At 37.5% G+C, this 13,293-nt stretch overlaps 1 protein-coding gene across 1 annotated transcript in view; it reads left to right on the forward strand.

Moving 5' to 3' along the window:
• The first annotated feature begins 378 nt into the window (after window positions 1-378).
• LOC136256873 (integrin beta-3-like) overlaps window positions 379-13,293 on the forward strand; it is a 30,920-nt gene continuing 18,005 nt past the window's right edge. The window contains exons 1-3 of the mRNA XM_066049965.1: window positions 379-579; window positions 639-715; window positions 771-875. Of these exons, the coding sequence (XP_065906037.1) occupies window positions 513-579; window positions 639-715; window positions 771-875 (249 nt within the window). The 5' untranslated portion in view covers window positions 379-512. The remainder of the gene's footprint in view (window positions 580-638; window positions 716-770; window positions 876-13,293) is intronic.

A 13,293-nucleotide genomic window follows, 5' to 3' on the forward strand; every position in this document is an offset into this window, starting at 1 on the left:
TTGGCTCCGTTGCTGTCTTTCCTTTTCTTTGCTGCGTTCTGCTCAAGGTTCTGCTATTGCTTGCATCCATGATGCTCGGTCATCATCAGGTCAATTTGACAGAACTCCACCTCCAATGGATCTAGTTAGGGTGGAGTCACGTTTAATGAACTGATTTTACTTAAAGTTTTGTTAACTGTAGCTACTTGATTGTTGTCAATACAATTTTATACTTGGAAGCATTAAAAAAAACTTATTGATCTTACCGCTGAAACGTTGTTGTGGTGACAATCGTTTTCTCGAGTCAGTGAGTCCTGTTTTAATTATCCTCGTAAAACCCCCCATTCAGGCAATTGCAAATAACGTACGTCATCGTGTTTCCCAGGCCAACTTCTGTTTCACGTTCTGTTCCATGGCAAGTTCCTCTTTTTGCGAAAGGAGGAGCGCTAGGCCCCGTCCTTGCGGTTACACATTGTGACGTAAGTTATCGCCTACATAAGATCATTGCTCAACATCAGAGCGAAGTTTTGAATATGCTACGAGTTGATATGCTAGTAATTGCGTTGTGTCTTGGTGTCTTAATGCTCCAAGGCGTATCTGGTAAGTTATAGCTAAGCTTAAGTTTAATTTGTTAGATAGTAAATGTTCGGTCACGATAGGCCAGTCTTGTAACGACCACACTACGTGCGATGAGTGTTTACGATCATCACCACAATGTATCTGGTGTGACAACTTGGTGAGTGATTATTGCTCCAAACGATGTTGCACTAACAACTACTCCCCCTCCACAGGAATACCGGAACGATAGCTGTTTCGAACGAGACAACAACGCCAGCCGTCTAATGTGCGGAGCGGAAAATGTCGTTGATGTTGTGGGCAACTTAAGTATCACCAAGGTGAGAACAATTGGAGGGATATGACTAGATGATTATAATTATTGTGTACCTGTAGAGCAGCTCAGGTATTTCCGACCACCATGTACTTTCGGACGCAATATTTCCTAGAGGAGCTACAAGATTCGATCAATTATTACACTATTATGAAGACCTATGACTATAACCTCCATAGTCTATATAAAATATAAAAGGATTCCATTATATCGTGTGGCTGCAGTGACCTCGGAAAGCCACTGTCCAAAAACGTCGATGCTCGGACAACGACATGTGCGCTCGGACCCCACCCTCTACACCCTTCCCATGCAACTTCAAAAGTTATTGTGTGGTAGTGATTGATAGAGCTAACCTTGAGCTACCCCACGATATAAGCAGATTAGATTGTTATTAACTGGTATTGTAGATAGCCGGTTTTTCCCAGAGGTGGTAACTTGATCAAACGTCGGACGCAAAAAATCATTTTATTTTCGGACTTTTCATTTATTTGTTGGTATTTTATGACTTTCAGTAAAGCACTAGCTTAAAAGGTTTAAATGCAGCAATTTAAACACAGGTATAGGGTGTTTTTCGTCAATTCTAGGTGGAAGAAGACAATTAGCAAGCTACATATAGCTGTATTATAGTACGTCTATACAAATTAGCTAAATAAGGCTACTTCTCTACTCATTTGACATTTTTGATATTAAAGTCAATTTCAGGTAGTGGAGGTCAGCAGTAAACTGCAACAGTGTGTGAAGCATATATGACTGTTCTATTAGAGTAGTTTATATTTTGAGCACATTTCGCTGGTTTAAATTTTACAGGTTTTCGTGTTTGCATGACCCAACATCTATGACTTGTTCCAGAACAGATTCTAGAAAAATACAGGAGCTTACAACACGAAAGTTAACAAGTGAAATTCACTCAACCAATAAACTACTCTAATAGAACAGTCATATATATATGCGGTAGCGAGTTTTGCACACTGTTGCAGCTTATTTCTGACCTCCACTATCTAAAATTGATTTTAATAATATCAAAAATGTAAAATGAGTATGAGGAGTGGCCTTATTCAGCTAATTTGTATAGACGTACTATACTACAGCTATATGTAGCTTGGCTTCTTCCGCCTAGAATTGACGAAAAACACCCTATACCTGTGTTTAAATTGCTGCATTTAAAACCTTTTAAGCTAGTGCTTTACTGAAAGTCATAAAATACCAAAATTATCGCAAATAAATGAAAAATCCGAAAATAAAATGATTTTTTGCGTCCGACGTTTGATCAAGTTACCACCTCTGGGAAAAACCGGCTATCTACAATACCAGTTAATAAAAATCTAACCTGCTTATATCATGGGGTAGCTCAAGGTTAGCTCTATCAATCACTACCACACAATAGCTTTTGAAGTTACATGGGAAGGGTGTAGTAGAGGGTGGGGTCCGAGCGCACATGTCGTTGTCCGAGCATCGACGTTTTTGGACAGTGGCTTTCCGAGGTCACTGCAGCCACACGATATAATGGAATCCTTTTATATTTTATATAGACTATGGAGGTTATAGTCATAGGTCTTCATAATAGTGTAATAATTGATCGAGTCCTGTTGCTCCTCTAGGAAATATTGTGTCCGAAAGTACATGGTGGTCGGAAATACCTGAGCTGCTCTATGCATGCAGTAGCTAGCTACTGTATAGCTAACTGAATTAAGTCATAGCAAATCATAAAAGTGACGCAGTTCATTATATTATTATTTACTATCAACTTTTCACAAGAAATGACTGAATAATGTAATCACATTCGTTTCATAACAATATTCCATTTCCATTACATTTCTATTTTACATTTCCTTCCTTTACAACATCACATTTTGTTTATCTAGATAGCCAATGGAATAGTCAACTGAAGTTTCAGCCCTACTTCTTTAGGTTGTTCTTTTTTTAGGCCTAACCCTATTTGGTGATTATTATTTTCTCATCCACTGCCCGCATCCTACTTAAGCAACTGCATGGTAAGCCATTATATATTCTGTGCATGCTCAGAAGATCACGTGATACCAAACCGTCATAATTTGCAATGAAACATGTGGAGTTTTTAAAATTAACACTACAGTGCACTATGCATCGCCAGGAGAACTGTTGTTTTCCTTGGAAAATTACTACAGTGAGTTCTATTTTCGACTGTTTTTCAACAGTCAACTGAAATCCTGCTACGATGAGGTTGATAGAGCATGATTGCAACTAAAAACCTAAGTAAATTGTGCGAGAAAAGAAAGACAGTTTGGACAAGGTCTATACATCAGTGTATTAATATTATAATGGCCTAATGGTAATGCCCTCCTGCCCGCATCATAATAATTGGATGAGAAAATAATAATCACCAAATAGAGGCCTTACAGCCAAGATGTTTTTGTATTGGGATATAGTTAATTTCTTCTTAAAAGCAACTGTTAGTTCATAATAAGCATACATAATAACATAGTTTTATTTAGCTATACACCAAGATCATTGTACCATAGGCATGCTGGGTGAAAACTACTGTAGCTTTATTATTATTGTGTCAACTTTGTCAGCGAAGACTTTACACCAAGTTTGGGGAATATTTATGCCATTACAATTAATTGATTTGGTTCTTAAAGATGTAATTTCTTTAGGTAGGTTATTCCAGATGTTACAGGCATTAGGCCTGAGCGAGTCCTGAGCGAGTCCTGATAAGTGCAAATGGAACTAAAATATTATTCGCTTGTGGTATTAAAAGAAGTGATATCACTGTGTAGGACATGTGTCAACTTGTTACTAAATCAAGAAGTAAGCATGAAACTGAGCCAATTATGCATATAATGCTATGCATAATAAGTTGGTACAAGCATTAAGAATAATCACCAGCATAATAGGTAGAACATATATTTGACATAGCTGATAGAGGAGCTGCAAGCCTGCACATTAATTAATTAAGGCACAGGAATCTCAGATATAATCTCTTGTTCGGTACATAAATTCACACCACTCTATAACAGTCACCACGATAATTAATCATATTCACAGCTGATCATTGCCTAAACTATGGATTCGCATCTTCTTAACTCACAAAGAGCATACTGGCAGCCAAGCATATGAAGTCCGCATGCATCCTTTGTAAGACTATTAATACTCATTTTGTGTGCAGCGAGTATGACTGGCCCACAATCTTTGCTGCCAGTATAATGATTGGTCATGAAGCCTCACAACACTTCCGTAACACCTGAAACACATGTAGTTTATATGAACCACTAATTGGTCTACTAACCTCATCCAACCTCCGGATGACCAGTTGCATGCTGCTTGTATATCCTGTTACCACTGGATCAATTCATTGTTGCTAACATGTAACTGAGCCTGCGAAAACAGGGCATGTTGGCACATGATTTTTCCCACTTTCTCAAATTTCGTTGACTCATGCCAGTATGCTATGACAATGTAAATTTTAGTCCCTAGTGAGCATTTAATTGGCTTTATGATGCAAGTTACAGAATGAAAATATACTGTTCCAGAACTGAGATATGACCTGTAATGTGACAGGGTGTAGTTTGTGCCCACATGCCCTGTTTTCACCGGCCCGGTCACATATTGTTTAATGCTCATTTTTTGTTTACTTGGAAAATAATTGTACCGTATACTGGGCTTTACATTGCTTCTGTAATCTCCTGCAAAGTAAGATGAAAAACTAATATAGATTTATGGAAGCGAACTAATTGGCTTAGATCGAACTAATCAGACTAATATCTGGAAATCAAAGATCAAAGCATACTGTGCATGCCATGTTCTAAGAGTTATTATAGTGCAGATATTCTGTACCAGCCAGGAGTGAGATGTGACCAGCTATGTGATCAGTAATAGTTTGTAATATTTGGAACTGAGGAAGGATCATTATGCCGATTAGTTTGGTTAGTTCATTAGTTCTTTAATGCCGTCGTTACTCCACCACTACAGCATAAAAGAGAATGTCTACCACCCAAAATGCCAGCAGCTAAGCCACACCTTGGCAAGATACCAAAGGTTCCATCAGCATATGCTCTTCATACACTTCTGAGCAATGAGGACAGACTTATTGCAAAATGCAAGACTTCTACTCCATGGTAAGGGTTGGGGTTGGTCTGAAGACATTTTTGGGCTTGGCTGTGCCTAACCAATACTGGCAAGTTGTCATGAAGGGAAATTGAGGCTGGTTTTAGGATGAGGACTAATCTATCTGGAGGCTCATTCAATTGCTTTACATTGCTTCTGTAGTCTCCTGCAAAGTAAAACGACACACCAGTCACTTTCTACCCATACCTTCTTATTACATATCACACCTTTATATAACTCTGAAGTTTCATGCTGATTTGTGTGAACAACCTAGTGCAAAGCCACTTCAGTTTGAACCTTTGTAGAACAGTTCTACGCTTTTCTTTTGCTGATAATTTTGTCAATTCCATATTTATCTGGAACCCTTTTGATGTATTGACAATTTCTGTTAATCATTTTAAGCTAAATCCGAAATGTTTTGTTTGTTTTTTAATTCTCTGTAAGTTTAATCTTATTGGTTGTGTGTGCATTACTTTGTTTTTGTAACTGTTTGTTTGGTATAGCTGTATGTTGTGTGTAATTTTGTGGGGAAGCACCCTGTACAGACTTGCCTTTTATGTGACCCCTGTCATTGACAAAAATTGATAATAAATAACAACATAGAAAGTAGTGAAATACACACTTGTGGACTACAACATTGGCCGACAACCCCATCAAACCCAAATTGCAAAAATTTGAAGCATACTATTGTAGAGTAACACTTACCCGATACCTATACCAAATTTTGATGGTCTGTCAAGTGGTGCATCATTTTGAAATTATGTAGTGAGGAAGGAGACTATGTGGCTAGTCAGGGCACGCTCCATATAACAGTAATCACGCAATGGTACAAGCAAATGAAAACCATGAATAGCATTAGTTGCATCAATAACTGTAGCTGGGGAGTCTGACAGAGCTTGTTTGTTAGTCCACTGAAATTATTTGTTATATTCGTGCAACAATGCTGTCCTATTAAGCTTCCCTAAAGGGTTCAGCATCACCTAACGGAGATGTGTCACACACAAGTCTCTGTCTTCATCTGGTACACATAAGTGATGTTTAACTAGTAGCAGAGTTTTAGGAGCATTCTAAATGGAGACATTAGCATCTAGTACAAGAATGTAACAATAAAATACTTGTTAATATGTATTTTTTCTCTCCAAACCACTGACTGATAGCATTACAGGATGACCTTCAGAAATCTCGTCTGAATTTAGGTGCCAAATAGTGAAATAAAATTCTGTGTTGCATGGGCTGCATAATCATCAATATTTTTTTGTATCCAAGCAATCCTTAGAATGCTGAACATGGCATGAAAGTAATGCTAGCTAAGAATCTGATATAACAAAAAAAATTGAAATTGTCCCTATAGCAGACATTTTGGACCAAGACTTTTGGTGGGAGGTTTCCACTACTATGTCATAGAGTTTTAAAGACTTCAATGTAGCACTTAACATGGAATAGAACAACAAGTATGTACTACTATACAAAGCAGTTTCAAAGTCCTGTCCCCTTTTAACATAGGATTTAGCAACAACACTGAAATTTTGCATTATTTTTAAACTAACATTGCATATTAAACTTAGGCAGAAGTCACAGAGCTGAAGACATCTTAATAAATATTTGCAGATAGTCACTACCATCAAGAGTTAATAACAATAATAAGTATAAAACTTCATATGTGACCAAATTTTGCCATTTGGGCAAAATTTGTGGGAAAACTCAATTGAAATTTTCAGAGATTTTTTTTTAATTAAGTTTTTTGTATGTTCTTTGATAAAGCAACCATTCAGCCTTCTTGCTAAGAAGTTTAACACTCAAAGCTTCTGTTTTCAAGGAGATATGCTCAATTACATTAGACCATGTAATAGTTTCACATTGTGTGGGACAGCAATTAACTTAAAACTTGTGAATTGGGTGATTTATTCATCCCTAAAACCAAACATTCAAGACTATAATGCATGTGATTTAATCAAACAGAAGCACAAAGAACATATGATTAAACTCTCAAGGATCTCTTTTTGTCCATTTTAATTGTAGGAATGGAAATCTTTGTAAACAAAGTAATTTGTCATCATTTATCATACCTAATCACTATAGAGTAGTATAAACTGAAAATGAAAAGTTATTTTGTTTTGTATTAGACAGTACAGTAAATCAACCATATCTTTGGAATGCTTCATTGTATCATAACCAAATTTTAACACAAGGTAAATAAATACTCAGTACTCCATTCTAGCAATAAAAAAGAAATTTGACCAATGTGCCAAGATGTATGGTTTACCAAAATAGGGTCACATATTATGATTCTTGTTACCATCACAGATAAATTAATTAAAACAGGCAAAGTAGTATGACTATTCCAGCAGTTTAACTACACCATACACTATGAAAGGCCTACTAGCCAAACACTACATATATTTTCAGGAATTTTAGGGGAAATAAGGAGGATAACCCCCCATATGATTTTGTACCTTCTGAAAACACTGTCTCACCTCCTGCTAAAACAATACATGATAAAGGATTATGTATACTCTATGTACATGAGCTCTAAAGTAGTATTCATAGAACTAGGTAACCACAGAAGTGTTACTTATCACAAGTAAGTAGCTATTGTGATAACCAGTGATGCAAAGCAGAAGTGTAGGTTTTAGGTTTTACCTGGAAATTCTATGTTTTGAAACCATTTCAAAATGAAGCCATCCTGCTATTGAAGCCATTGCTATACATCCTGCTACAAAAATTCATGTATTGCATCTTGCGATTTTACTAAATGGTTGCTCCATATACTAAAGCCCTTTGCAGAGGTGTAGGAAGATTATTGTTAATGAAGCAGGGGTCTAAAGTGGAAAGTGGACTCACTGCCCACCAGATGCTGACAACACTTTTAGATTTGCATGGCTCAAAATCAGTGGAAATTACACAATTGTAGACAATGTACATACACACAGCACAGTAGCCACTTGCAAATACGAATGATATTGTATTACAATCTACACTTGTGCTGGTATAGTGTTTATGTGTCTCAGTATGTAACTATGAGGATGAAAGAATGGCTTTTGCCGAATCACCAAATTAATCAAGCAATCAATCGTCATTATAACAATATCATTTCATTTCCTAGTGTTAAATTCAATATAAAATACTTTAATGATTACAATATCACCAATTCTGTTCTGTGAATGCTTTTAAGCCTTCTGTGAGAAGGCTTAAAACCTGTAACAAACAGTTTGATTAACTCATGCTGTACCATCAAAATGAGAAAGGGTTGCATGCATATAAAATGTGAACTCAGTTGGCACTAACAAAAGTTCTTCCAACATTATTATCCATAGTCAATAGCTGTTAAGCAGTCAGCTATAGAGTTAACACAAACATCAGTGTATTGTTTCCTTGCAATTGAATGTATGTGGATTATCCAATTCCACTCCTGTTGCTGGAAAGATGTACCACAAACTCATGGGCTGGTGTAGGTAAGGAGTGCACATGGGAATAAAGCTTGACCAGGCAGTGGATGGTTGATGGTGGGAATGTCTAGATAGCTACATGAGTGAGCATTACTATAGCAGGGGCGGATTTAGGGTGGGGGCTAAGGGGGCTGTAGCCCCCCCTTTCCTTTCTAAGTTAGTGCTTGGCCAATAAAACCCTAAATCTTCTATGTGTATCAAAAGCAGACTTATTTCGGGAACTATGCATCACTACCAACACAAATAATGTCTATGTAACTATACCTATTGTTCAACTCTGTTCCAGGAGAATATAGCTTCCTTTTCCTTCAAAAACAAGTTTCGATTGTGGGTTGCATCTCCAGTTACAAAAGTTTTAATTGTGGGTTTTGTTTTATTCAGATGATTAGCAGTGTTTTCCACTATGGCTATAAGAGGTGATTAGTGTGGTTTTTGTATATTATATGCTTCAAAAGTGTTAATTGGGTTAGATTTATCAGCTTCAGTATAATATATTATGTAGCTAGCTACCAACTCAGCCATTTAGCAAACCGTATAGTCTTTTGGTAATTTGCAGTTTCATAAGACAGCTAGCTATAGCATATTCACCCACTTTTGTCTTTGAATATAAAATCTCTATCAGTTACCTTCTGATATGACACCATGCTGTTGGTTATGGTGCTGGCATTTGTAGCTAGCCTATAGTTCAGTCTTCATAACCCGGCAGATATAATAAGTTGACTATCACAACAGCAAATCAGAAAGCCCATAAATGCAAATATAGTTGCACTTTGCTAAGGATTACCAAGGGACTAGCTAATAACTATTAGCATTCAGTACACATGGCTAACAAAGTGTCACTAGGTAATAATTGTGACATTCAACACCACTACTACTTAGCTATACATGTTTCTACCTCACAGATTTAGCTGATTAGAAGAGGAGCTGATGCATTATGGCATATACCTAGCTATATCTAAATGGTTGGTAGCTACAAATGAAAAGATTATCATGCATGCATGATAGCTATACTCCGCATATTGCAATCAGTCTTGATTTAATGGAAAAGTAAAATTTGAATGGTATATAATAAACTGAAATTCCATTATTTTCCACTGAAATACTGTTTAAAATACTCTCAGATTCACCTTTAGAGTTAAACATTTCCTGGGGGGGGCATGTCCCCAGACCCCCCTAGGTTGGCATGCTTCGCATACTAGTGTGCTTCACACACTAATGTAGTCACTATTCCAATTAACTAATTTGATCATGGATACTACATGATCTTACAACTACAGCCTTGTGAGAAGGATGGGTATCTTCTAATGTCTGGCTAGTTACCGTTGTCCCTTAGCCCCACCTTTCAAAAAATCCTAGATTCACCCCTGCTAGGAGGTACTATAAACCATTTCGTCCCACTAGTTTGTGATAAAAAATTGTGTGAGGCTGATTGTCACAACAAATTTTAATGAATAACGTGATAATTTTCTATCCCCCTTCTCTATAATCTATGGTCAAATCAATGAAAAAATAAATCCACGAGAAGCAAATTTGCTTGAGAGTTGATCTTATCAATGCAATATGCATTTAAAAATAGGTCATGGACGTGAAGAGAGAGCTATGTAGTTTTGTCTCCAAAAAAGTGCTCCTGTAGATTAGTGAAAAAATACTATTGTTACTAGTATACTAAAAATTATAAATTTAAAAATGAAGTAGGGATCCAAGCAATAAAAGTAGTGAAACAAGAGATGAATGATGGTATCTAGAGTTATTACAGCACAGCTCGGCGGGAAATCCCTACTTTGGCATGGCATAGCATTTATTTTGTGTTCAATTCCAAAGTAGGGATTTCCAACTGAGCTATGCTGTAATAACTACCATCGTTCATTCTCTTGTTTCACTACTTTTTATCGCTTGGATCCCTACTTCATTCTTAAATTTATAATTTTTAATATACTAGTTTGTTTAGTTTTTTGTTAAGGAGAAACTGGGTTACTACTGCTGACCCGGATGACCCACTGACCTGGATAGAAATCTGGGTCAGACCCAGATTAATTAAAGCCGAGGAGTGCAATAAGAGCTATGTTTTGGGTAGTCTCGAGCGAGTGAGACTACGTTTTGAGCATTCGATTCGTGTTGAGTAAACGAGTAGTTATGTGATAACTAAGTCGGTAAGTTTATAATTTAAAATCAGTCAGTGGGTTTGGTTCCACCATAGATAGTGGGTAGATAATCTATGGTTCCACGTTGCTACTACAGATAGCAACTGGGTGTGGCTTCGTGCATACCTATAGTATTCCATTTCCCAATATATTAAAGTGGATATGGCTCACAAAAGTACTTACCCTGCTCAGCGTTGAAACCGGGTCGGGTCATCCTGGTCAACCAGGTCACATTTTCTCTGGGTAATCTGGGTCCAACTCGGTTTACAATTTCGGGTAATTTGTCCTGGTCCACACATATTTCAGGAATTATTGGTCGAGCAAACTATGCCTTGGCATTTTTTCGAAGGAACTTTGGTCAGTGCACACAGGATGTTAAAATTAAATGCTACCAGACATACATCCGCTCCATCTGTGAATATGCTGCATTCATCTGGTCACCCCACTTACACACTAACATTCACCAAATTGAGATGATTTAAGGGAAGGCTGCCAGATTTGTATTTAGTGATTTTTCTCGATATTCCAGTGTTACAGCTATGCTAAATCAACTTGATTAGCAATCATTGGAGAGACGATGAGATGATTCGATTTTGGCTATGTTTCATAAAATTATTAATAAGTATGTAGATATCCCTTGTGATCATATTCTCCATAAAGTTCCCAGTATCACCCACAGTAGCAACAAGAAATTCCTACACTTACCCTCAAGAATTGATTCTTTCAACTATTCATTTTTTCCAAGGGCAATCCGATTATGGAATCATCTACCTGATCACCTTGTGGCACTAAGGATGATAATTATTATATAACACAATGACATCACTATACTATAAAGAGAAATTATAAATAGTTTCTGACCAAAATTACAATAACTGAAGCTGTTATAAAATGGATAAAAACAGCAATAAATACACCAGAATAATTATAACAACAGGTAAGTGTGAAGCCATGCAAGGCTGGTATCACTTTCCAGTCTCCACTTTTGAAAAGATTATGCTCAACCTTGAACATTATATTGCAATTCCGCGCAAGACAACAAACTGCTCACCTTCAAACTATACTTGCATCAATGCAGAGGGATGCCTTGAAGTGCCGGGTGATTGTAATGCTGAATTCTGAACAATGCTAGGTGGCGATTTACCTTCTAAAGCGAGGGGTCACCAACTCACGAAAAAGTGGTACGGATTTCAAAATCTTGAACAAATTTCTCAAGATTTCACGGGTTTCAAAAGATTTCGCAAAATCGAACGAGAGCTGCAAAATCTGATTTTAAATTACAGGTTGGTGTAGAGTGAAATCACCAAAAAGTAGTGAGAGAAAGAAACAGAAGTTCAGCTGGCATGTAAGAGCAAAGCCTCACGAAATTGAGAGGAATTGTGAAGCCATATAAAACCAGGAGTAAAGCCTTGGAATAACTATTAAATGAAACCTTACAAAACCAGGAGCAACTCGCAGCTGAAGCCCTATAAACCAGTAAAGTCCAATCATTCAGGGGAAATCCCGTGTGAAACCCCACAAAACCAGGAGCATTTCAGTGTATGCTTAAGTTGCTTTTGTAGTTGGTGTGTTGCTAAGTTTATGAAGTTTTGCTAGTTTATGTTGCTAAGTTTGCAGTTTGCTAAGTAAATCCATTCTTACTTTTGTGCAGGGGCAGTTTGCATGAATTCCCCAGGTTTTGTTTGGCTTCTTTCCCACAGCTCCTGGTTTTGTTTGGCTTCCACAACTCGCTTAATATAAATCGGCTTCTTTCCCACAACTCCTGGTTTTGTTTGGCTTCCACAACTCGCTTAGAAACGGAGCGGAACATCGGATTTCATTCTTAATTCGATTCTCTCCATGTTTTGTATGGCTTCTTTCTCACAGCTCCTGGTTTTGTGTGGCTTCCACAACTTGCTTGATACAAATCCGAGGCGGAGCGGAACATCGGATTTCATTCTTACGTTTGTGTAGGAGCAATCTGCATGGATTGTCCTGGTTTCGTGTGGCTTCTTTCCCACAGCTCCTGGTTTTGTTTGGCTTCCACAACTCGCTTAATACAAATTCGAAACGGAGCGGAACATCGGATTTTATCGATATACTTTGCATGGATTCTCTCCTGGTTTATCAGTGGCGGATCCAGGATGGGGCATTTGGGGCAAATGCCCCCCCCACCCCTTCAAGAAATTGCATACAAGATCGAGATACTCTAATAGAGCAGTCAATTACTCTAATAAAGCAGTCACAATGTTCATGAGGCAGTGTAGCTTACCTATGAAGCTATAAATAGGATTTTATTTTACATAACAGACGTGATATAGTTGGTAAGGATAACTAGCTATTATTGTCGTGACCTTTTTTTTTTTTTTTTTTTGTCTTCAACTGGTTCTCAGCAAGTTTTTTTGGTCTTCAACTGTTTTTCAGAAAGGTGCCCCCCCTCTTTCCAAACTCTGGATCCGCCCCTGTTTATGTGGCTTCTTTCCCACAACTCCTGGTTTTATTTGGCTTCCACAACTCGCTTAATAATATAAATCCGAAGCGGAGAGGAACATCGGATTTCATTCTCTCCTGGTTTGTGCGGCTTTTTTCCCACAGCTCCTGGTTTTGTGCGGCTTCCACAACTTGATTATACAAATCCGAAGCGGAGTGGAACATCGGATTTCATTCTTACTTTTGTGCAGGAGCAGTTGAGTGTAAGCTACGGTACCAGAACGAGTATAGAATCAGAATCACGATAACAACATAAGATTTCGTATTTCAGGCAGGATTTTACTGG

Source organism: Dysidea avara, chromosome 1 (assembly GCF_963678975.1).
Source record: "Dysidea avara chromosome 1, odDysAvar1.4, whole genome shotgun sequence".
Taxonomy (NCBI): domain Eukaryota; kingdom Metazoa; phylum Porifera; class Demospongiae; order Dictyoceratida; family Dysideidae; genus Dysidea; species Dysidea avara.